Source organism: Notolabrus celidotus, chromosome 20, assembly GCF_009762535.1.
Source record: "Notolabrus celidotus isolate fNotCel1 chromosome 20, fNotCel1.pri, whole genome shotgun sequence".
Taxonomy (NCBI): domain Eukaryota; kingdom Metazoa; phylum Chordata; class Actinopteri; order Labriformes; family Labridae; genus Notolabrus; species Notolabrus celidotus.
In genome coordinates, this window is record NC_048291.1 from 11,866,729 (window position 1) to 11,890,274 (window position 23,546).

Sequence of the window (23,546 nt, forward strand, 5' to 3'; positions counted from 1 at the left end):
TCATCTTTGCCTCCCAATTTCTCTCTCTGTACTCCTACAATTCCTACTAACCTTTTGTTCCCTCCTTTTTCATACCCCACCTCTGTAGCTCTTCTGCTTCCCTTGTCCACGTCTTCTTCATTTATACCCACCGTTCCTCTCTCCTCTTGTTACTCTGTCCATCCATCTGTGGGTCTCCGGTGGCAGCCTCATCACAGATGGTAATAGGAGCACACCAGAACAAATTGATGCGGGGGGCCCACTGTTATTATGAGCTGCTTCCCTATTTCTCGTCTCTCCTCATCTCCTCCCAGCATGTCAGCCTGACGAACTCATATGAGCAGAGGGAGGAGAGAGAGCAGGCAAGATGGATGGTTGAAGAGGGGAGGATGGAATGTAAGCAGGAGGAGGACGAGGATACTTTAGAAAAGTTAAAGGGGCAGCAAGGGACAAAAGAGGGAGCAGGGAGGAACAAATGTTGTCTCTCCCTTCTGGTCTCTTGAAGTGTGTGTGAATGACAGAGAGAGAGAGAGAGAGAGAGAGAGAGAGAGAGAGAGAGAGAGCGGAGAGGAGAGAGAGAGAGAGGAGAGAGAGAGAGAGAGAGAGGAGAGAGAGATGAGAGAGAGAGAGAGAGAGAGAGAGAGAGAGGAGAGAGGGGGAGAGAGAGAGAGAGAGAGAGAATGAGTAAGCAAAAAAGCTCAATAACTATATACATCTAATCAATAAAAATATTCAGCAGGTATTCCTAAAAATCATTTCACATCATGTGCAGTATAACTTTTCACATTGTATGCAATATAAAATTTCAAATCAAGCCCGATAATGCTTTTCATATCATGTGACGTACTACTTTTATGTCATGTGTAATGTATTTAACATTTTTTTGTTATATCATTCATCATGTCATGTGCAACATGATTCTTAACTTAATGTGTATAACACTTCATACTTCTTTGTATATTTTTTATTTAATATGCAGTATGACTTGTCATATTATATGATTATTTATTTTATATGAAAACAGTTATGGTATGACATATATGTAAAATAGTTATACAATTAATGTGTAATATTAATTTTAACATCATGTGAATTGTAACATTTCATAAGATGTGCAACATTGTGACCACCATGTGTTTAATAACTTTTTATAAAAATGTAAAAATATTGAATATTATATGGAATACTACTATTCATATCATATGCAATATGGCCTTCCTTTCATTTGCAATAACTTTTTTGCATCATGCGTAAACTGCCTTCATATCATGTACACCATTTCTTTGATAACATGTGCAATATGTTTTATAGCATATGCTTAACAACTTTTAACATCATGTCAGATATCACTTCATATTATGTGCACTGTTACATTAAAATCATGTGCAACACTTATCTAATTTTCTCTTCATATCAGTTGAGGTTTTTTCTATTTATTTTCAAACTAATTGTTCTTATAATCAAGAATGTAGCTTTTAAATAATGAGTTGTATCTCTTTTATATTGATTGCCACTTTTTTAATCATTATTTTACCTTATAGACCCATTTTAATATGTTTGTTCATAGCATGTGAATGGCATCTTTTTACTCTATGAGCACAGTACTTTATTTCAAAGGTAATATTACTCTGATATCATAGGATGCAATACAGCTTTTCATGTCATGTGCATGGTTGATACATCATTTTACTTCATATAATGTGCAATATTACTTTTCACATACTGTACATTTTCACTTTTCATATCAAGCAAAATAACTCTTTTGGATCACATAAAATATAACATTTCATTTCATGTCTAACATTGCTTTTCATATAGTGCGCTGAATATCACTTATTTTTTTATTACATTATTCTCTTCAGTGTTTTTTATATTCCCTCTGAAAAATTTGAGCACACATCTAGCCACATCTGTAGTTGAGTTATCTTTTTCTACAGAACAGTCACTTCTCACGAGAAAGAGTTACATTTTAAACTAAAATCAAACTCTTTGTTTCTGTGTCCCACTATCCAGTAAAGTTTCTAACCCAGTCAGTCCAGCGGATGGTATTCTTATCTGCTCACAGAGATTTTTCCAAATTAATGTTGGTATGATTTATTGATAAGTGCTACACTGCACCTTCGAGAAAAGCTGTTTTGCTTATGCTCGTCTAAAGTAGACATTTTCATTCTGAATCAACTCTCAGCAAATCTTTTGCCACGTTGGGTCTACAGCTTTGTGTTCGTCTGTTTGTGGGTCAGTCTGAGTACTATTAAAAGCGTCAACACAGGATATGCTTTGCTTTGATTTGAGCACCTGAATAGTCTAGTGTTTACAAGAGAGAAGTCTAGTAGACTTCCCAAGGATGCAGAACCAGGGCAGGGACATATTTTACTGGAATGTAGGGTTTTTTAGCAACAAAGTAAGAATAAAGCAACTTGGAGATTTCTTTCTGACTTAAAAGTGCTATCTAATCTGAGAAGGATACTCCTGGTTTGCAGCTATCTAAAGCATACACCCATTCAGATGTTTTATTTTGGTTGTACACTTTAGTAATAGCCATACTCAGAAAAATGTCATCTAAAACTAAGTATGACGTCCACAATATAAGAGTTTCAGCCTACTACTGCATAAACAACAGTTTACTGATAACAGTTGATCACACTTTAGTAAGCAGTCAATTGACACATTTATTGTCAGACCTTGGCCATCATTGACAAAGTAATATTTTTTTATGTAAGTACATTAACTTTTGTTGACTTTTTAAAGTCAGTGTATATCCAGGTTTGCTGATCACAAAACCACATGTCCTTGTCCCTTGTCCTCGGTTTGTTTTGTTGACTGCAGTCATTTAGCAGAACGTCCTACAAATTGTCTTCGTCTGCTGTTATTGAGTCTTTAGTAGGATTACTAAAACTTATTTTAATCTTATCTTTACATCACTCAAAACCAAGATCTTTTGGCAGATTTGTTCTGTCTAGCCTGTAGCTCTTTAAGTCAGTGATGTGTAATCAACCACATTTATCTCAACCTGTCTCCCCTTGCTGAGCATGATTCACCTGCAAAGCATATGAAAGAGGTATATTCACCATTCACACGATGGTCTTAAAAAAGAAAGTCCTGCACAGGTAGACTGAAAAACCTGTGTTCCCCTCTGTCTCTCTCCAGCCTGTGACATGAATGTGCACAAGCAGTGTGTGGTCAACGTGCCGAGCTTGTGTGGGACGGACCACACGGAGCGTCGGGGTCGCCTCTTTCTCAAGATCGAAGTCAGCATGGACAGATTACACGTCACAGGTCTGTATTATCCTTATCAGTGTCTTGTGTGCGTGTGTGTGTGTGTGTGTGTGTGTGTGTGTGTGTGTGTGTGTGTGTGTGTGTGTGTGTGTGTGTGTGTGTGTGTGTGTTATGTAGAGTTCGTTTTTCTGCTGATTCTCTGAGTGACAGAGCTTCCTGACATGATGGTGATGGGTATATTTTCAGACCCTTGCAGGAGATGTCTAGGTTTATATGTACTTTTATTCTTCAGCTACCATGTCCAATAATGAACTACTCAGGGGAATGAGTTTATGCTGTGTGTGGCTGGACACATGTTATGTAGTTGTTTACTCATTAGCTCAGCTGACACTTAAATGGATGCAGAGTAACACTGTTACTATGTTCATCACCTCAACTAATTCAAGTCAGTGCGCTTGACTTTTGACAGCGATCGTGTTGTCGTCTCCTTTAGCTGGTGTATTTTTCATGTAATTTTCAGACAAACAATATATTCACTGTGTGATTATACATATTAGGCCATGAGAGACTCTCATATAATAATTTATATGTTAGAACTGATAAGTACATCTCTGTTCAAGTTCACTATATTTGCTTTGTAAGCCTACTAATTATCTAAATAAGCATCCAATGAATTATCCATGTGCTAAAGCCACATAAATCCACTTTTACATCACTCCTCTTCTTCTCTGTCCTCTTATCCAATAAGGTGACTATAGTTGTAAAAATCCAAGATGGCTATACCCCAAGTGCTAAGCCTAAGGTTTTAAAAAATAACAGTTTTCAATCAGTGGGTAGCGGCAACTTGTTTCTATATGAAAAGCAGGATATGTACACAACGACTGGATTTTGGCATGAGAAGCATTCTTGTTTCTGTTTGTATTATATTTGGAGTCTGAGTAGTATTGACCAATCACGGATCAGCAGGCTTTGGTGTATCCAAGAAAATGGCAGTGTAGCAGAGCACAAAAGCAGGCAGCCAACAGCAATAATCTGACTACAATTTATTTATCTATGGTATAAGAAATCTGAATGCAAGTGCAGCTAAAAATCTGTTTTAGGTCCAAAATTTCAACTTGGCAGAAAAACCTGCTTGACGCTGTGTTATGAAAGTCAATCAGTGTCAAGCAGATTGCTGACTTCCTGTAGTGCATTAGAAATGACCAATCCTGGGGCACGGTTGGCCTTGCAGTCTTAGTGCGTTGGGCCCCATGTAAAGAGGCTATGGTCCTCATCGCAGTGGTCGCAGGTTCGACTCCCGGCCTCTACCCTTTACTGCATGTCTTCCCACACTCTCTACTCCCCACATTTCCTGTGTCTCTTCAGCTGTCCTATCAATAAATACAAAGATGCCAACAAACATAACTTGTGAAAAAAAAGAAAAATAAATGACCAATGCTATCTTTATTCAACAGATAGATAGACAAAGCTTGCATTTATACTTTTTCAGGACTTACATCTTGATGTTACTTTTGGCCAGCTAAGCTAAATTCTGAGTCTTTTTTGTTGTTGTTCTCCTCAGGCTCATACCGCAAGGTATGCCAGAGTGAAGCCTCACTTACTGTTTGTCTGACTATTTACAGTGACACTGGGACTCACAAGAAATAGATGGGGTATGCAATTACAAAAAATGACTAGTGTCTAGTTTACAGATATTCCATTTTTTATTTGAACTCATGGTTGCTTCTCAAGTTGCATCTTCAACTGTAAACAATCCAGAGCACAGAAAAACAGATCTTGCTGTAAACTATTTACTGCTGGCCAAAAAAGAAACACTCTGTAGTTGGCAATTGTTCCCAAAGCTATAACTCCTCGTTGTTTAAATTGGGAAATAATATCTTTCTCAAATGATGGGACACTTTGCTTCTTCTGTAGAAAATGAAGTAATCCTTAGTTAAATCTGTTCAAGCTTAACAGCAAAAAAAAAACCTCAAGAGAAGTCTTAAAACTGCAAAGTGTGCGTCTGTGTCATTAGAAATGGACTGGTTTCGTGTGTGTGTGCGTGTGTGCGTGTGTGCGTGCGTGCGTGCGTGCGTGCGTGCGTGCGTGCGTGCGTGCGTGCGTGCGTGCGTGCGTGCGTGCGTGCGTGCGTGAGTGCATGCGTGCGTGTTCAGCACCTCCAAATTATCCTGTCAGTCAAGAGTAGCACCTGGAGTGAACAACACACCGGTGTTAAAACGCCTTTGGCAGGGAGAGAAATGACTGCTTTGTCACTTCCACAACCATTCTCTCTCTCTGTCTCTGTCTCTGTCTCTGTCTCTGTCTCTGTCTCTGTCTCTCTCTCTCTCTCTCTCTCTCTCTCTCTCTCTCTCTCTCTCTCTCTCTAACTTGCGCACAAACACATTCGGAGTCAGGGGTGGTTGGGATATATAAGTGCTGAGGCCAATAAATTCTTTCTAACTCAACGGGGAGCAGGAAATAACCCCCAGAAATAGAGTGAGGGATGTGATTGACCAGAAATATATTGCTTTCAGAACAATTTGTTTGTTTGTTGGTTTGTTTATGGTCTACTAGATGGAAATTAAAATCTGGGAATGAGTCAAAGTATTTTTCACAGACGACTCACATCTCCTGTTGGCCTTGCTTACATTGTTTTTAAGTTAATTATGTAACAGTCTTATTCATTTCTCGGCAGTACGCAAAATCAAAGTCTTTTGTCTATCTTGCGTGCTGATGAAGGTCTGAGCTTCTGCAGAACACTTTCACTTTCACATTCTTTTGATGTCCTTGTCTGAGAATTTGAATCTGTCTGATATGCGAACCTCATCAGCGAGGATTAGGAAACGAGGCAGAATATTTACAGTGATGATTTATGGTGGTCTCGTTGACATGGTTACTCCAGTCCCTTTCAGTTCAAGCCAAACAGACACAAGTGACACTGAACTTGCACAGCAAAGAGACGACTCATACCAAGTTAAACCGGTGCTTTGTCTGCCTCACTCATCTTGTTTTGCTTTGATTTTAATGCCTCCAAACACCCGGATGTTCCACAGTTTATTAGACTGTTGCTTCACACTCGTATGGTAGTGTGATCCGCTGCACCTGCTGGTAGCACATGTAACGTCTGATACTTAGTTAAATACAAACTGTATTTCTGTGTTTATTTTCCCTTCATCATGCAGCTGCTCGGTCTGTCATTTTCAAAGTTGCAACATGTGATTATTTTTGATGCATCTGTTGAATCCTTGTGTGACAAATCGCTGTGTCAGGTTGTCAAAATTGTGTAAAACAGCCATCACAATTTCCCAGAGTACATGGTGACATCCTCAAATTGCTTGTTTTTATGGCAGTCAAAATGTCACACTTACAATCACAAAGTAAAAGAGAAAGAAGCAGCAACTCTTCAAACTTGAAGAAGTATGGGAAGCTGCTGCAAATGTTGAGTATTGTATTGCTTCCGTAATAAAAAAACATGTGCAAAATGAATTCAGAAGATGAATTTGAAAGGACAGAAAGGCAGGAGTAAAGTGTCAAAAATGCTAGACCAGATGAGACAAAAGCATAGAGTGAGCTTGTGTAGGGAAGAAAAGAAAGAAAGATGGGACCAGCAGAGGCTTGAGAGGAAGCAGAGGTATGTTCTCTTCAGAAAAGTGGCAAGGCTTTGTGGTTCACCGCACAGATGTAAACTTGATTAAAACCATCGAGCGAAGAAAAGAGACACATCTCCAGGGCTCTCTCTCTCTCTCCTCCTTTCCCTTCCTTTCATCCTTCCCCCTCTGTCTTTCTAAACCTTTCTTCTGATATTGACATGTCTTGTTATCTTCTCTTACCTCTTCCTCCGAGACCCCAGCATGTCTTCTTCACCTCTCGTCATCCATTTTCTCTTCTTCCGTCTGTGTTTTCTTCTTACCTTTTCCTTCCCAAAACAACATTGTCAGCTAATCTTTTTCTATTATCCTCTCTTTTTCAACCAGGTGAAACAACATTTGACTTGACCTTTACCTTCTTCCTCTACACCCTCTTTTTTGTTACCTTGTTACGTTCTGTTCTCGTGTTTTCTTCTTCTTCTGAACCCTCCTTAATTCTCCTGCTCGACGTCTTTTGAAGCTAATGTGACAAAAATAACCTATGGGTATGAGTAGATATTAATTCTGCAGATTTAAGGAAAGGTAAACATGCAAATGTCCCTTCACGACCTTGCTGGCTGGGCACACACACACACCACACACACACACACACACACACACACACACACACACACACACACACACACACACACACATACAGACACACACACACACACACACACACACACACACATACACACACACACACACACATACAGACACACACACACACACACACACACACACACACATACAGACACACACACACACACACACACACACACACACACAAACACACTCATGGGGCATCTGAGGATGGGAACAAAGTGAGCACACACTGCAGTTTACTCAGGGTGAGATTTCCTAACATGACATGTTTGCCTGGTTGAACAGGAATACATTTTTCCCTCCACTGGCACAACTCAGAGCACCATCAGGCCTGTGGTATAAATACAGATCAGGTTCTGAAAGGCTTTTGACAAATGTCAGGATCTTATGTCGGGGTGGTGGTGGTGGGAGGGCTGCTTTGATTTACATAGGGTGGAACTGGCAATCTTTTCCGACACTGATCAGTTTTCACAATTCTGCTGTTGTAGTTTGGATCATTAAGAAATCTGAAGATGGTCTTAAATGTTGATCAGTATTTCCATTAGCCCATGATGATGTCTAGTCAAATGTACGTGAGCCTGACTGAGTTTTGGTTGGCAAATATTCTCAGAAATCTGTGCCTGATACTGGCTGCAACTCACCTCTCCAGATATGGCTGCCAATGAACACCTTCATTTTTTGGGTCATTGTATTCCCTGGAGGAGCTCTAATTGATTTGTATCTCGTGAGTCTCAGTTTCACTATAAAAGGTATGTTCCACAGAGGATTTACTCTGGCTTATTTTAGTGGCTTATTCTCATCTTGTGATTTACTTTTAATTAATGAGTCTTATAACACAGATTTGTAAAAAATACAAATGTAAGCCCTGTCAGGTTTGCTTCCTAGAGGTGAGGAAAACAACTTTTGTTGTTGAGTTGAAGTAGTTGATGAGCTTTTGCAAAGGTCAAGCAGATTTGCCACTAAAGTTGACACTTTTTAGCTAAACTCCCAACATGCACTGCAGAAAACAATCCTTGGGATGGTTCAAAATTGATGTGATTACACATTTTCCAGCAGAGGGTGCTGTGACTCATAGGTTCACAGTACTCTCAGTACTTTTCACCCTTACATCCCCAGTAGACCCCTCAGATCCTCAGATCAGGGTCTGCTTGCTATGCCTCGTGTCAGGCTTAAAACTAAGGGTGACCGTGCCTTTGAGCATGTGGCTCCATCTCTCTGGAACAGTCTTCCGCCCCAAGTGCGCTGTGCTGATTCGACTGAGACTTTTATAAAGCAGCTTAAGACACCTTTGTTTGTTAAGGCTTTCGACCTTCTGTCGTAATTTGATGTCATTCTGTCTGCTTTCTTTATTATCTTATTTATTGCTCATTGTATTGTCTTGTCGACATTGATTCTCTGTGAAGCACTTTGTGACTATGTCTATGAAAGGAGCTATACTAAATAAAGTTTACTGACTTACTTACTTTATGCAGTCAAGCAGAGGATAATGATTAGAATATCAGAAAATATAATATAATAACTATTCTATGATAAAGCTACTTGTTTAACACAACAGACCTTTAGGAACCTTTGCTTGTTTGTGTCAATACATAGTTCAGCAAAGCGTGGTGATACGTGATTGGTCAATACTATTCAATCTCCAAATGCACTATGAGAAAACCAGACCACCTCTCATACCAAAGTTTAGTCTAGCATGCACAAGCTCTACTTTTTTACAATGTATATAGAAGCTGTTGACTACAGACCTTGTTGCACTGGTTGCAGGATCGATACCTGGTCCTGACACATACACGTGCATGTCCTCTCCCACTCTTTTCCTTCATGTCTGGTCTTTCTCAGACTGTCCTAAAGAAAACTAAGATGTTCACCTGATCTACCTGAAATGGATATCAGTATAAGCTATAAAAATCTCCTTTTAGTCAGGCTGTAAAATAAATGAGAGAATATTAATGTATTAGAGGCTTAAATCAAAGACTTTGTGGGTTTAATTGGGAAAAATGACTCAAATGAAAAATGCATCATCAAAATAATAAGCATTTGTTTTTAAGATTTCCAATTTGTTTATTGAAGGACTTCTTATGGCAGCCTCAGACTGATGAAACATTTTGTTTCTATATTTTGTTTTGCTCTTGGGCTGTCATTGTAACATCTCATTATCCTTCAAGCCATTCAATAATTCACTTAAACATTTTATCTCTGAGTAAAAAAGCAGGACTGCTTGTGCTCAATGAGATTTGTTTTAGAGGAGTGTGGGCCGGATTTCACAAAGAGCACCACTCATGTCTCCCCTCAGAGAATCACTTCTTCCAAAACGTCCTCTTTTGTCAGGCTTATTCAAAATGACCAAAACCAGGAATAAAAATCTTACGGTCATTTGTGCATTTTTCCTCTGCTCCCTGTTCTGTGTCTGTGTGTGTGTGTGTATGTGTGTGTGTGTGTGTGTGTGTGTGTGTGTGTGTGTGTGTGTGTGTGTGTGTGTGTGTGTGTGTGTGTGTGTGTGTGTGTGTGTGTGTGTGTGTGTGTGTGTGACGTCTGCATTCAGATCTCTGGCAGTGCACTGCAGGGACCCATCCAGCTCCCATTTGGCCGTGCAGCTTTCCCCCCAGATTATCAGACGTTCATTGGTTGCACATGGCATTGTTATGCAACAGCACATTTGAATTTCAAAGCCTTTTTTGGAAAATTACACTGCTGGCCGACCACAGTCAGGCACACATCCACCCCGGGATCCAAATGACTTGTATTTTTTTATTCTAGCTGTCACATATATTGTATCAAGCAGGCTCTCAGCACAGATACAAGAGATCATGTTATCTTTACAAATCTAAGAGATATCTAACCATGTTTGGCAGGGATACATTTTTTCACCTTGTTTTCAGTAGATAACAATTTGAATGAGAGAGATTTTGAACTTTTTATTTTATTTGTTCTGAACTACAAAAGACTCTTGCACTCAAGAATCTTTGCACTTTCTATGGTTTTCATGGTGTTTTTAGACAGAGCAGGTTGGTTGAGAAACAGCAGCAGAGAGGATGAATGCTCCTGTGATGCATTTTTGCATAATGTAAGAAGCAGCCATACTCTCTAATGAAGTTAACAGACACTTATTAGAAAGTACATCTACTTTATTGTTCCTGTTTTACCCCCAACAAGTTATAAAGACAACACACAGAAACACACCTTCTGTAATTTTATTGGTAATGACCTCAAGGGGTGTAAGGAGTGAGGGGAGGGGAGGATCCAGAAGGAAGCGGCTCTTGTTGTATCTAAGCAACACAGACAGCAGAGATGGTCCTTGATCACTGCTGATGATGATGTTTCGTTGTGTGTGTGTGTGTGTGTGTGTGTGTGTGTGTGTGTGTGTGTGTGTGTGTGTGTGTGTGTGTGTGTGTGGTGTGTGAGAGAGAGAGAGAGAGAGAGAGAGAGAGAGAGAGAGAGAGAGAGAGAGAGAGAGAGAGAGAGAGAGAGAGAGAGAGAGAGAGAGAGAGAGAGAGAGAGAGAGAGAGAGAGAGAGAGGAGAGAGAGAGATTATAAAAGTCTATACATTAGCAGAGTATAGTATGTGTTTGCAAGTGGTACCTTTCCATCGACGTCAGGTGTTGTGCGTGTTCATGCATCTTGTGCGTGTGTGCATGTGTGTTTGAGTGTGTGTGTTTTCCTCATTATTATGTTCTAGGCTTGTTGAGGTTGCATTGTTTGGCTCCAGCGTTGCCATAGGAGCGACTGATGCTGCAGCCACAGCCAGCAGAGGGGAGGATTTATATCACCATGTGGGATGCTGAGATTTTCCTCCTGCTCCTCATACTTCAGCTTGTGTGTGTGTGTGTGTGTGTGTGTGTGTGTGTGTGTGTGTGTGTGTGTGTGTGTGTGTGTGTGTGTGTGTCTAGGTAATAAGTAACAGTCAGAAAGGCAGAGTGACTAAAAGACATGGTGGGGTGTTATGATGGATGTGCACTCTGAGGTTGAAGTAACACATTGATGAAGAGTGTTAAGGCTTCTGACCCTTGCATACACTGCCCTCTGCTGCACAAAGCTGATAATGCTTTTCAACGTCAGGTCATGATCACTCCTGTGATATTCTCTTCATTAAAGTTTCAGCATGATCTCATATTGAAAGCATTAATACTGATTTTAAATCATGTGCTCTTATGTGTAATTCTAGTTTGGTCAATCCTTTAGGAACCAGTGGGACTCAGAGGCTGCACTGAGGACACACTAGCAGTGATGGTAGTAGTGGCGTTGGGGTCATCCCTATGTTCCCACAGCCCTATGTTCCCACGTTTCTAGGACTTTTTCCAAATTAGGACCGCAAACTATGGTTTGCGTCCAGTTGCTGCGCTTCATTCGACTGATATGACCAGAAGCTAGTCAATGCGATGCCTCTGCGTTAGTTTAGTTTATTTAAAAGGACAATGGCACTTACACCACCAGTCAAAAGTTTGGAAGCACCTTCTCATTGAACGTTTTTTATTTATTTTAGTTCTTTTAAAAACTATGAAAGAACATATATGGAATTATTTAATTCATAAAAAAGTGTTAAACCAGAATATGTTTCATATTTTATATTCTGTAAAGTAGCCCCCTTTTTCCTTCATGAAAGCTTTGCACACTCTTGGTATTCTCTCAGTCTGCTTCATGAGGTCATCTCCTGGAATGGTTTCGAATTAACATGAGCCTTGTCAAGAGTTCATTTATAGAATGACTTGCCTTCTGAATGTGCTTGAGACCATCAGTTGTGTTGTTCAGAGGTAGGGTTAGCACACAATGGATAGCCCTATTTGACTACTGTTGTATCCATATTATGGCCAAACCATATTATTTCATAGTTTTGCTGTCTTCAGTATTAAACTACAATGTCAAAAATAATTAAAATAAATGAAACCCATTGCATGAGAAGGTGTTTCCAAACGTTTGACTGGTAGTATACATTAAATGTTTGCAATAAACAAAGAGATGGGTGCACCAGATTTAGCTAAATGCCACATTCCATCTGTAGTCTATTGCTACTGGATAATAGGTTGGGTGTAATTGGCTACCAAATTGGGAGAAAGCGGGATAAAATCTGATACAAATTTATGAAAAAGGAAATGTGCGAACATAGGGCCTAATTTTTAAAAAAATCTTAGAAATGTGGGAACAAAGGGCTGTGGGAACCATAGACTGTATAGAATATGGACGTAATAACCGTGACGTCACCCATCTGTTTCTGAAGCGCTGTTTTGAAGCAAATCGTCGGCCCCAGCCATATTGCTTCTGTCGAGCCAGTGTGACGTAAAGAGGCGGAGTTTGAGCCTCCCAGCCAACAGCTACAGTGTTTCCGCAGTCAGCTGTGCCTCTCATTGGAAGACTCGTAATCTCGATATCTTCAAAATTACCGGGTTAGAAAAAGAGCAGATCGAGAAACGAGCTATCCAGACTACACTTGTCTTTTGTACCAGGCTGTAAACATGTTTATTTCTGCTGTAAAGATCGTCTTTTTCCCATTCATGTGTATGTGACTTCCGGTACTTCCGGAGCCAGCCTTAAGCGGATCCTCGATAAACTGCAGCTTTTAACACTTCCGCTTCGGACTCATATTTTTAGACAGGAGGTTGCCGCTTGGTGGGAACATAGGCACGCTCCCGTGACGTTAGCATTAGTTGCTTTTTTTAAAGCAGTCACACATGCAGCACTTCCTTCATGAGGCCAACGAAGTCACCCTGTTAGATGAATTGTACAAACATGCAGCGGGGTAAATTTGGTAAAGCAAGCCAAAAACTTTCGAACACTCTGCTCTGTACACCACATAGACCACAACAATGCAAAGCCATTGCCTGACACAGGTGGTTTGAAACACTTGAATAAAAACAACATGAAATAAGATGGAATGTTACCATTAAATGCTGATAAGAACATAGTTTCTCCAAGAGTTTATAAACTAAATAATTATTATGTAAAGTACTGCAAAAGTGGACTTCTGGATTTGTTTTTTATTTTGCTTAAAACAGAAGTTGAAGTATCATTTCATTGGAAGATAACAGTTTTTGTGTAGCCTTTGAGTTTTCTTCTGTTGATCCCTTGAAACTACGTTGCCTTATAAAAATTACTCACTGTGACACTCTCCAAGAAAAAGCTGAAAGCCAAACAGATCTGATTTACTCTTGCGAAGGCAGAAATAAATGAGCTGCTGTGACCCCGAAAGGCACTGCTTACTTTCATGTCGGTGTTTTTGCTTTGTGTGCAGCCAGTTGGGTATTTATGTTTTAGAGTGCACATACATTACCGCTGTTTTAATGAAGAAGCCCAGCCTGCATGTCTTTGTGTGAAAGTTGACACGGACTCCCTGAAACGTACAGATCGCAGCCTCTTCCTCTTCCTGCGTGTTTTCTGATTACATTAAAATATGCAGAGTGGGAATGTTTGAAGCTGCTTACAGTTTTAGAGAACCAGTGTGTGTCCTGGTTTGCCTGCTGTGTGTTAGAGCTCTGTTGTTTTGTGTTGAAGCTTGAGGCTTATCTATCTCTCTGACTGTTCTTTCTGTTTCCCTCTCTCTCTGTCTTCATTTCTTTCTGTCTTTCTTCCATTCTTGCTCTCTTTACTTTATCTTGCACTGTTTTTTTCAATCTCTCCATCTCCTTTTCTTTCTTTCTTCTGGCTATCCTTTCCCTTTTACTTCCCTTCTGTCTGCCTTTTTTACTCTCTATCTTTTGATCATTTTTTCCTTCCTTCTTTTTCTTTCTTTCGCTGTGCTTCTTTTTTGTGTTCATTATTTTTTATCTTTTCTTGTCATCTTTTCTCTTTTGTGTGTATTGTCAGTGTCTTTTTATCTGTATGGCTGACATTAGTTTGTGTGTCCATATGATGTGCTAAGTGGAGTCGTCCCATTGGTTTCTTACAGTAGATGTTGTCACCATGGTGAAGGTGACAGGCTCTATCAACACCACTCCCCCCCCCCCCCCCCCCCCCCCCCCTCCTGTTGCTATGCTACATCCCCCCTTCCTCACCTTATCTGCTTACTTCCTCCTAACCAGGTGAACTTTAACAGGAAGAGAAAACACTATAAATGACGTAGTCAAGAGTACACTGTAAACAATCTGACTGCTTCTTACTTTTTTTTCTTTCAGTCTTCCTTTTCTGTCTTTTTGTCTGTATTTCATTTTTTGCCTTTTCCCCATTGTGTTCTCCTTTTTGCTTTTATCTTTTTTTCCCTTTCTGTCATTTATGTCTTAGTAGAGTTTGTTTTGTAAGTTTAGATGTCTTTCTTTCTTATCTTTCTTTCTTTCTTTCTTTCTTTCTTTCTTTTCTTTCTTTCTTTCTTTCTTTCTTTCTTTCTTCTTCTCTTTCTTTCTTTCTTTTCTTTCTTTTTCTTCTACTCAACACAACTCATTTTTATTAATAGCACCTTTCATACATTCAAGCATGCAGCCCAAAGTCCTTCACAGAAAAAAGAGAGAGAGAGAGAGAGATGCGTATAAAATATGTAACATATATAACATGTAATGAATTCTATGTAATGAATATAATATGTAATGAATATAAAGTAATGTATGTGTATAATCGTATGTGCTTTGGCACCAAGTCTTTGTTCATGCCAATAAAACAAGTGAATTGAATTGAATTGAGAGAGGGAAAACAACATAATAGGTAAAACGATACAAGGCTAAACAAGTTGGAGGACAGTAATATGATATACTAAAAAATAAAATAAAATCAATAAAATGAAATAAAATCAGATAAATGCCAGAAAAATAAAATAAGATAGAATAAGATAGGATAAAATGAAGATAAAGTAATGGTAATCATGCAGTCCAGGGGAAAAAGAAATTACTCCAAGTTTAAAGCCAGATTAAAAAGATAAGTCTTAAGTTTACTTTTTAAACAAACACCCAGAGAGGCTCCATGTTTTAATGTCCAGAGGTAGAGCGTCCACAGTCAGAGGCTATAAAAACAGAAAGCTCTCTGGCCGGCACTTGTGAGCAACACCTGAGGAACATTTAAAAAGGAGCATTTGAGGACGTCAGTGGATTGCCGGTGGAACATAAAATGACAGTAGATCTTTCTTTCTTTCTTCTTTCTTTCTTTCTTCTTTCTTTCTATTCCGTATTTCTTCCCTCCTTATTGCTTTTGTTGCTTTTCTGTTCAACGGTTTGTGTTCTGTCTAACACCCACCGGTGTTATGATTCAGATGGTGCTGCTTCACGGTGTCATCTAGTCAGTTCCACAGTATGTTTATCTCTGCAGCACCTGTTATTAGCATATGGGCTATCTATCTATCTATCTATCTATCTATCTATCTATCTATCTATCTATCTATCTATCTATCTATCTATCTATCTATCTATCTATCTATCTGTCTATGCTGTCTATCTGTCCATCCGTCAATCCTCCTTCCTTCTAACCTTCCTCATATTTTCCTTCATCCCTCTCTCCTTTCTTCTGTCCTTGATGAAATGTTCAGTCCTTCTATATCCCTACACCCTTTCTATCCTTTCTTCCCTCTGTCCTTTCTTCTTCTTTCAATCTATCTTAGCGTCTTCCCTTTTGCTGTTAGTTACCATATTGTCTCACATTTTCTCCATCCGTCCTTCTATTTCATTACATCCTTTACCCATCCTTCTTTCTTCTTTCCCAACCTTTCATCATCAGCTCTTCTTTCAAACTGTTCTTCTATACTTCCTTTTTTTTTGTCACAGTCTCTTACCCTAAGTTCCTCTTTTCAACGATAAAGCCCTTCTTTTCTCTCTTGCTTCCTTCTTTCCTTCCTTACTCTATGCCCTTAAATTTGTCTGTCTATTCTATCTATCCTTCCCACCTTCCCTCTTACCTAATCTACAATCTGCTTTTTTAACCATCTGTCTGTCTTTCCTTCTTCTTTCTTTCCTTGATTCCTTGTTGATTCTGTTTCTCTATATCCTTCCTTCGTACCTTATTCTCCTTCCTGCTTTTCTTACCCTCTGTGCTTCCTCTACAAAGTTAATAGTACCAGGGAAGAAGAACATGTTGATTATTCAGCCACACTAAGAACAGTCTTCAGTATTACCTTTGTCCTTTCGCAATTCACTGACAAAGCCTCAGAACTATCTAAGAGAGACATTTTCCGCGGGGTAATTTGGCAGGGACTGAAGCTCAGATCATTTTTAGGCATGGAGACGCTAGAGGCTGGAACATAGCATTTGGGGAAGGACTTATTTTTCTCTGTCTCCATTTCTTCCTCTAGTGGGTGAAGCCAGGAACCTCATTCCAATGGATCCAAACGGTTTATCGGACCCCTATGTTAAACTCAAGCTCACGCCTGACCCAAAGAACGAGACCAAACAGAAGACCAGGACCATCCGCTCCTCTCTCAACCCCTGCTGGAATGAGTCATTCACCTTGTGAGTGAAAAATTATCCTCATTCATTCCTCATTCAAGTTTATGTGCCTGTAGCTCTAACTACAGACAGTTCAATAAACGTAACAAGAAGAATGAAGGTAGATCTTTATTGTATTTGACTTCACATGTTATACTTCCCTCCTGTGTGTTCAGTAAGCTGAAAGCATCAGATAAGGACCGCCGTCTGTCGATTGAGATCTGGGATTGGGACAGAACCACCCGGAACGACTTTATGGGCTCCATGTCGTTCGGAGTATCTGAGCTGATCAAAAGCTCCCAACTGTGGATGGTCAGTCATCTTTTTCTTTGTACCTCACACTTCAGAGAGAGTGATCTTTAAGTTGAATCAGTCAGAAACATCAGCCCTGGGTGAGGATATTTGAATACCAACCATTTACAGTTTTTTCTCAGTCGCTTTGTTACATTTCTCGGATGAGAATTGAAATTCTCAAAACTACTTGTTCAATCTTCACATCATTGCGTCACTTGTGCACATCAAAAAAGCAGTTTCTCATTTCTTTGAACAATTTGCAAATGCTTTGATACATCCATGCAAATGATTATGTACAATTCTCTGCTGTTTCCTACATTATCAATTGCTTCTGTCATGTTGATCCAAATGTATTATAATGGGTCTCTGTTGAATAGTCTCAACGGCCTCCGCAACATTTAGGCATTAGTTCATCACATAAGTCTTCACATGCAAAATGGTTGAACATGTTTTCAGAGTATGACAGTCATATTCTGTACATTTCCTTAGATTTTTTTTTCTAAATCTGTCCTGAATTGCTCCCAAGTGAATCTTGACTTCTTCTAACGAAGGGAAATGTGTGAAGCATTAGATCAACAATATGATCAACCTGTTTTCTGAAAATAGCTCAAATGTACATCTCATGAACCATCAATGGCAAGTATATATATAGCCGGAGCACAACACAATGTTACAATGTCTGACAATGGAAGGACAAGGAATTGGACTGGGTCAACAGCAGAGAGAAGACGAAGAGGAAGAGGAGTGAGGCTGCATGGGGGAGGAGATGGGAGGCAGAACAGAGAAGAGGCAGAGGACATATGCACGTTCCTGATGAGATAAGAGCCACAGTACACTAAGGTGTAACTTACAATTTACAATAACTGTCATCAAAACTTTAGCCATAGTTTACATCTGAACATCCCTCCAGAGTACACTGTTATATTGACAACATGACTAAGCAATTTGACTGTCTATCCATACACCAATGGCACAAGGACTTGTCACTTTCATGGCACTGACATGTTCATTGACACAGATATTACTTTTGAGAGATGAACTAAGGATTTTTAGCAAGATACTGGCTTTTGCATGTAATCCATGGTGTTTTGCTATTTGTACGATTTTTTTTTGAGAAATGCACTTACTGTTTTGCAAATGTCGAGGATAATTTGAGAAATGTACCAAAGCGACTGAGGAAAAACTGTAAATACACAAGTCAGATTACATGTTGGAGTTTGATGTGCTTAATTTGATGCACGGTGAACTGCTTGCAAAGTTATGTGTTGATATCATAACATGCTGAATGAAAATGTGAAGTGATTTTAAGGGGTGATGTAATTCTAAGGATTGGCGGCTAAACTTTCAGAAAAGCAGAATGCTCTGTTGATATTCTGCTTGAATATAAAGTGAGATGATCTCAGCCCTGATCTTTTTGTTATGTAACTCTTATTAATTGATCCTTTCAAGACCCTGAGCATCTTTTCTAAGGGAGGGCTGTGTAAAAATTATGGAAGTCCCAGGTTTTTGCCCCCAGTCCTGATCTGAGTCATTTATATTCATGACTTGCTCTACCAAACAAATGCTAATATTTTCTCAGATAATACTCCTGCAGGAGCACGTACAGTTATTAAAGATGCATCCAAGTAAATTTGGCAATCAATCAATCAATCTGCAATGCATGGAAAGGAAAAAAAAAACATCCAGACTGTTCCTTTATGTTTTTCTTTAATTGTCATTTCATTTCTGCAAAAAGCCAAGTATACGATGGACAAATCCTGTAATCCTCTTTTCTTGTGGCTGTCCTGTTGGACTTTCTCTGTCCTTAAACATCCTGCAGTGTTAGTTGCAACTTTGCTTGAGTAACCTTTCTTTTACCTAGATAATGTTAGAAATGTCTTGTTATTGAAAAAAACTCAAGTATTAATTTGAGCAACTTTTACCTGTATTGGAGGGATATTAGACCAGGAGTCTCTATACTTGACTCAACTTTTGAAGCTGTGTGCTTTGTCCATCACCATTTATGTTATTCATCTTTTATGTTATTCATCTTAAAGGTTCAGAGGTAAGATTCTTTACCACAGACACCAGGCAGCTCTTTATACTTGCCAAAAAGCTTTTTAAATAAATGTTTTGTCAAGTGATGCTTTTCAAAAAGCATAGTGCTACCTTGAATTCAAGCTAAGAGCCTGTTTTAGATATTTTTCTCCGCACTCTGTCAACTTGTCAGCTTGATACTCCACTGACTATAACCAACAGCAGCAGAGCGTGTGTTAAGAGACAATCACCCTGACAAACCGCATTCTTCTGACGTCATGTCCTCACCTCTCTGTCTCTTGTGTCTGCTTCATGTCATGCCTAACAGTTTTAAACACAGACTCAACAAAGATGTGAAAGTCTGTGGTGTTAGCATACCCTGTGCTAAAGTAGCCTAAACCATCTTGATAGACTGTTGCTTGAGTGCATTAAGACACTTAAGAGGAGACCTTTGTAGGAAATGTCACTTAAAGATCCTGTAAAGGATTACTTTTCAGTTTCAGCTATGTGCTGTGTGTGCAGTATTACCTCGAAAGCTGGGGTTCATTATGCTCATTATCATCAAGGTGACTTTTCAGCATAGTTCTAAATGATTGCTCATTAGCATTGTGCAATACTACTGTCACTTTCATGTGGCAGCATTCTTTTATATTACTGTAAAGGACAATTATATAGAATATCATGTGCTATCTTAAATTCATTATCAGGTAGGGATGCCACCGATCCCACTTTTTAGGTTCCCGATACCCGATACCAATACCTGGGTTTTGGTACTGAATCGATCCAATCTCAGTATTGATTTAATAATCTCTATTCCTTAATGTGGGGAGGATTATAAAACTAAGAATCATGTTTTGGCAACTTCAGGCTTTTCTGACTTGGAAGCAAAATACAATAACATTTTTAAACTGCCATTATCATATTCAAGAGATTATAAATGTGTACCAGCAGTTGGTGAGTTAATCCTCATAACCAACAGATATTACAATTCAACTTTAAACCTCAGCAGTGGATAAGAGGAATTAAATGTTCTGTTATAAAAAAAAGCTTCAAATGAGAAAATAAAAACATGTCAACGTAGTGTTTCCCACAGAAGTACAGTAGACCTGTGGCAGGGAGAAGGCTATTAAATTCATTCAATACAATTTTACTCTGCCCAGCTTTGCCCTTACTGTTTCCCTTCTCCGCGTCTGATATTGTGACAATATAATCAGCCGCACATTTTATAAAGACATCCAAATCACACACCTCGAGTTTCTGTAATCTTTCACTCGATACTCCGTCATCACAACAGGAGAACTGCGCATGAACGAGGCGTGTTCATGACGAAGCGTTACGTAAAGATCCAAAACTAAGAAAGTGCAGAAGGACATCGACAGTAACCAGCTGTACATAACTCTGATCGAGCTTTTTGAGTCAATATCTGGCCGATATCCGATACCAGGATCAGATCAGTGTATCCCTATTATCAGGTTACATATCGTAACCAACTGTATTGTATTGTACAATATTGTATCATATTATATTAAAGGTACAGTATGGTATCATGCTGTATCAAATCAATGGTTTGGTATGTATCCTAACATATTGTATCATATCGTACCATATAGTATCAATACCGTATCGTATCAATACCATATTAAACCGTATTGTTTCATAATGTGTCGAGTCCAATCTTACAGTACTGTATCATATGTTTCATTTCCTTCCATATCGTATTAAATCATATGGTTTGGTATCATATTGTGTAATTTCATATTGTATTGCATCGTATTGTGACTTTTTTTTATCTTATTGACATCTTGTATCCTATATCAAAGCTGTGGTATTATAGAGAGGAAGGAAGAGACCATTTGAATTGCTAACAGAGAGCAAACTTCAGTTTAACTAAAAGAAAAGTCATTAAATTCACTTTCCTCCATCTCCCCTTATCTTTACTTCTCTGTCAGGTACAAGTTGCCTAAACCAGGAGGAGGGCGAGTATTACAACGTCCCCATTCCTGAGGTGGATGACGTCAACCTGGAGCTCCGGCAGAAGTTTGAGGTGAGAATAGAGAGTATGGCAGCATTCAATAAAAGCAGGCTTCGTTGTCACATAATGTGAATATAGTATAACCATTAAATTGTTGATACATAGATTTTGTAGGTGTAAGTTTTAAGACTTGGCATTCTGTAGGAAATAGAACGTTTCATATAGATTTGACTTCCAGGTGTTTGTCTTCTAACAAGATAAATCACAACATGAAATGTTGCTTTGAAAGGTCAGTTGTGTAGTTCTGTGATCTGTGTAAACTGAGTTAAACCAGTAAAAACTGACGTGGCGCATCAAGTGATTCACCTCGCTCTCTAGTGGACTTTCTGGGTACTGCAGCAGCATATGACTGATCCAAACTTCTTTAAATAAAACTATAACCTCTTCACATACATGTTATTAACTTGCAGGTAGAAGGTGGATGCCATATTAAACACTGCAAAGATGTCGGTGATTCAGCTGAGAGCAATGAGAAGGCAGAGAATGAGGGACAGGTTTTTTATTAAAGCCCATCTCTGCTTGGGTTCAGCCGTGTTTGAAAACAGAGTGTAAATTGTCATCTCCTTACAGCAGTCCTCCACACACTGAGTTTTGTTGTTTTTAATTTACTTTTTTCTCCACACTGTACTAGCTGACCTTGACTTCTCAGAGGCTGGAGTCTTTGCGCAGTGTGTTGTTGCAGTGGAAACTGGCCAAGATGCTAAGATGCAACCAGATGTGACATAAAAAAAGGATCTATTCAGTTATCTCTCTGTGGCATTGACCGATTTACACTTTGTGGACGAATGATTTGAAACAGATGTTCAGGTTTATTTTTTCCCAATGAGGCGCACATGCACACACCAGCTAACCTTTAACAGCAATATTAAGTGACTTTCTTCTTTCTTCTAGGCCTGCCACGTTAAATATCCACTATCTAACGGTAGCTCTTCTGCCTGTTCCGTCTCTTGTTTTTTCTCACGCTGTTAGCTTGCATCACTCTCTCTTTTACTTGCTGTGTTAGGATTGTTTGTGGATCTCAGCTGGGTTCCACAAATTAATCTGATTTACTAACAAAAGGCTCTCAACAGAACACTTCTGAACAAGCCAAGGTTTCCTGCTTTTACACTTAATTAATATTTCTCTAACTCCTTTCACACTTTTTTCTATCATTTTGTCCCACATGTAAGATTTAAGGGATACAAAGCAGGGGAAAGCAGCACCTAAACAAGAGCAGTGTGCAGTTTTATCTGTAAAGGTGAATTTGAGAATTAATTCTCAACTATAAGTGCAGCTTTAACATGCTGTTTGTACTCCCTATGTCACACACGAACACCAGCATGTTGTTAGTAAATTTGTTCCTCACCACTTTCTTTGCACTGTCATTGGCCAACAGAGCCTCACGCCTGCTGCTGATTGGCTGACAGTGCACCCCACAGCCCGCCCTCCATAGTCTGCGCCTTTGGTCAGGACTATAGAAGGCTGTTAGGACATGAAGCATGGATGAGACTCCTCGTTCAGTTTGCATAGTAACAGAATGAATGGATGCACAAACACACAGGCAGGTTCTGCCGTGCATGTCGAGTCTGTCCACACAGATGGCAGTGTTAGACTGTACCGTTAAGAAACTGACTGTACCGTGTGTTTTTGTACAACTTTTACTCTGACATCATACTTCATCTTGGTTGAAGCAGGACAATGGTTTATGTGTCTCTTTTTTTTAATTGTTTTTTTTCCACTTGATGTCACTGCAAGTGCTGGGTGATAGAAAGATAACTGTTACAAGCTACAGTAAACACAACACGGTTTCAATGTTTGCTGTTGTCTTTACTGCAAATATAAGAAGCATGATGATGGTATGACATGTGATGTCAAGATATGGTGCTTGTCTTTATGCATAGTGTTGACATGCACATAAGTCTCCCCTACAATATCAGATATTACGAAGTTAGACTTAAAGCAGACCAGGTCAGTCCATTATCAAAGTCCTTTGCCGGTTCCAATCAAGTGGCAACCTCTGGTCTAAAAATATGAGTCCAATGCTGAAGTGCTAAAAACTGCAGTTCATCAAGGATCCGCTTGAGGCTGGCTACAGAAGTACTGGAAACCACATACACACCATTTCACTTTATCAGCAGAAATAAACATTTTTACAGCCTCGTACAAAAAACGAGTGTAGTCTGGATAGCTCATTTCTCGAACGGCACACACTGGTACGGGGGGTGAATTTTTTTCTAACGCGGCAATTGTCAGAAGATATTGAGATTACGAGTCTTCCAATGAGAGGCACAGCTGACTTGATTGACAGGCAGGAACACGTGTAGCTGTAGGATAGGGGGCTCAAAGTCCGCCTCTTTACGTCACACTCGCTCGACTGCCAGCAATATGGCTCCCACCGACGATTGGCCCTCAACAAACAGTGCTTCAGAAAAGATGGGGTGACGTCAAAGATACTACGGTCCATATTTATATGGTTCCAATGCCAGT

General features: G+C 39.4%; 1 protein-coding gene across 1 annotated transcript in view; it reads left to right on the forward strand.

Annotated features, from left to right (window-relative positions):
- The window catches only part of LOC117832915 (protein kinase C alpha type-like), a 130,421-nt gene that overhangs the window by 92,273 nt on the left and 14,602 nt on the right, over positions 1-23,546 (forward strand). Inside the window, 6 exon segments of the mRNA XM_034712238.1 lie at positions 3,127-3,255; positions 16,606-16,762; positions 16,915-17,029; positions 17,031-17,050; positions 20,998-21,007; positions 21,009-21,092. Coding sequence (XP_034568129.1) covers positions 3,127-3,255; positions 16,606-16,762; positions 16,915-17,029; positions 17,031-17,050; positions 20,998-21,007; positions 21,009-21,092 — 515 coding nt within the window.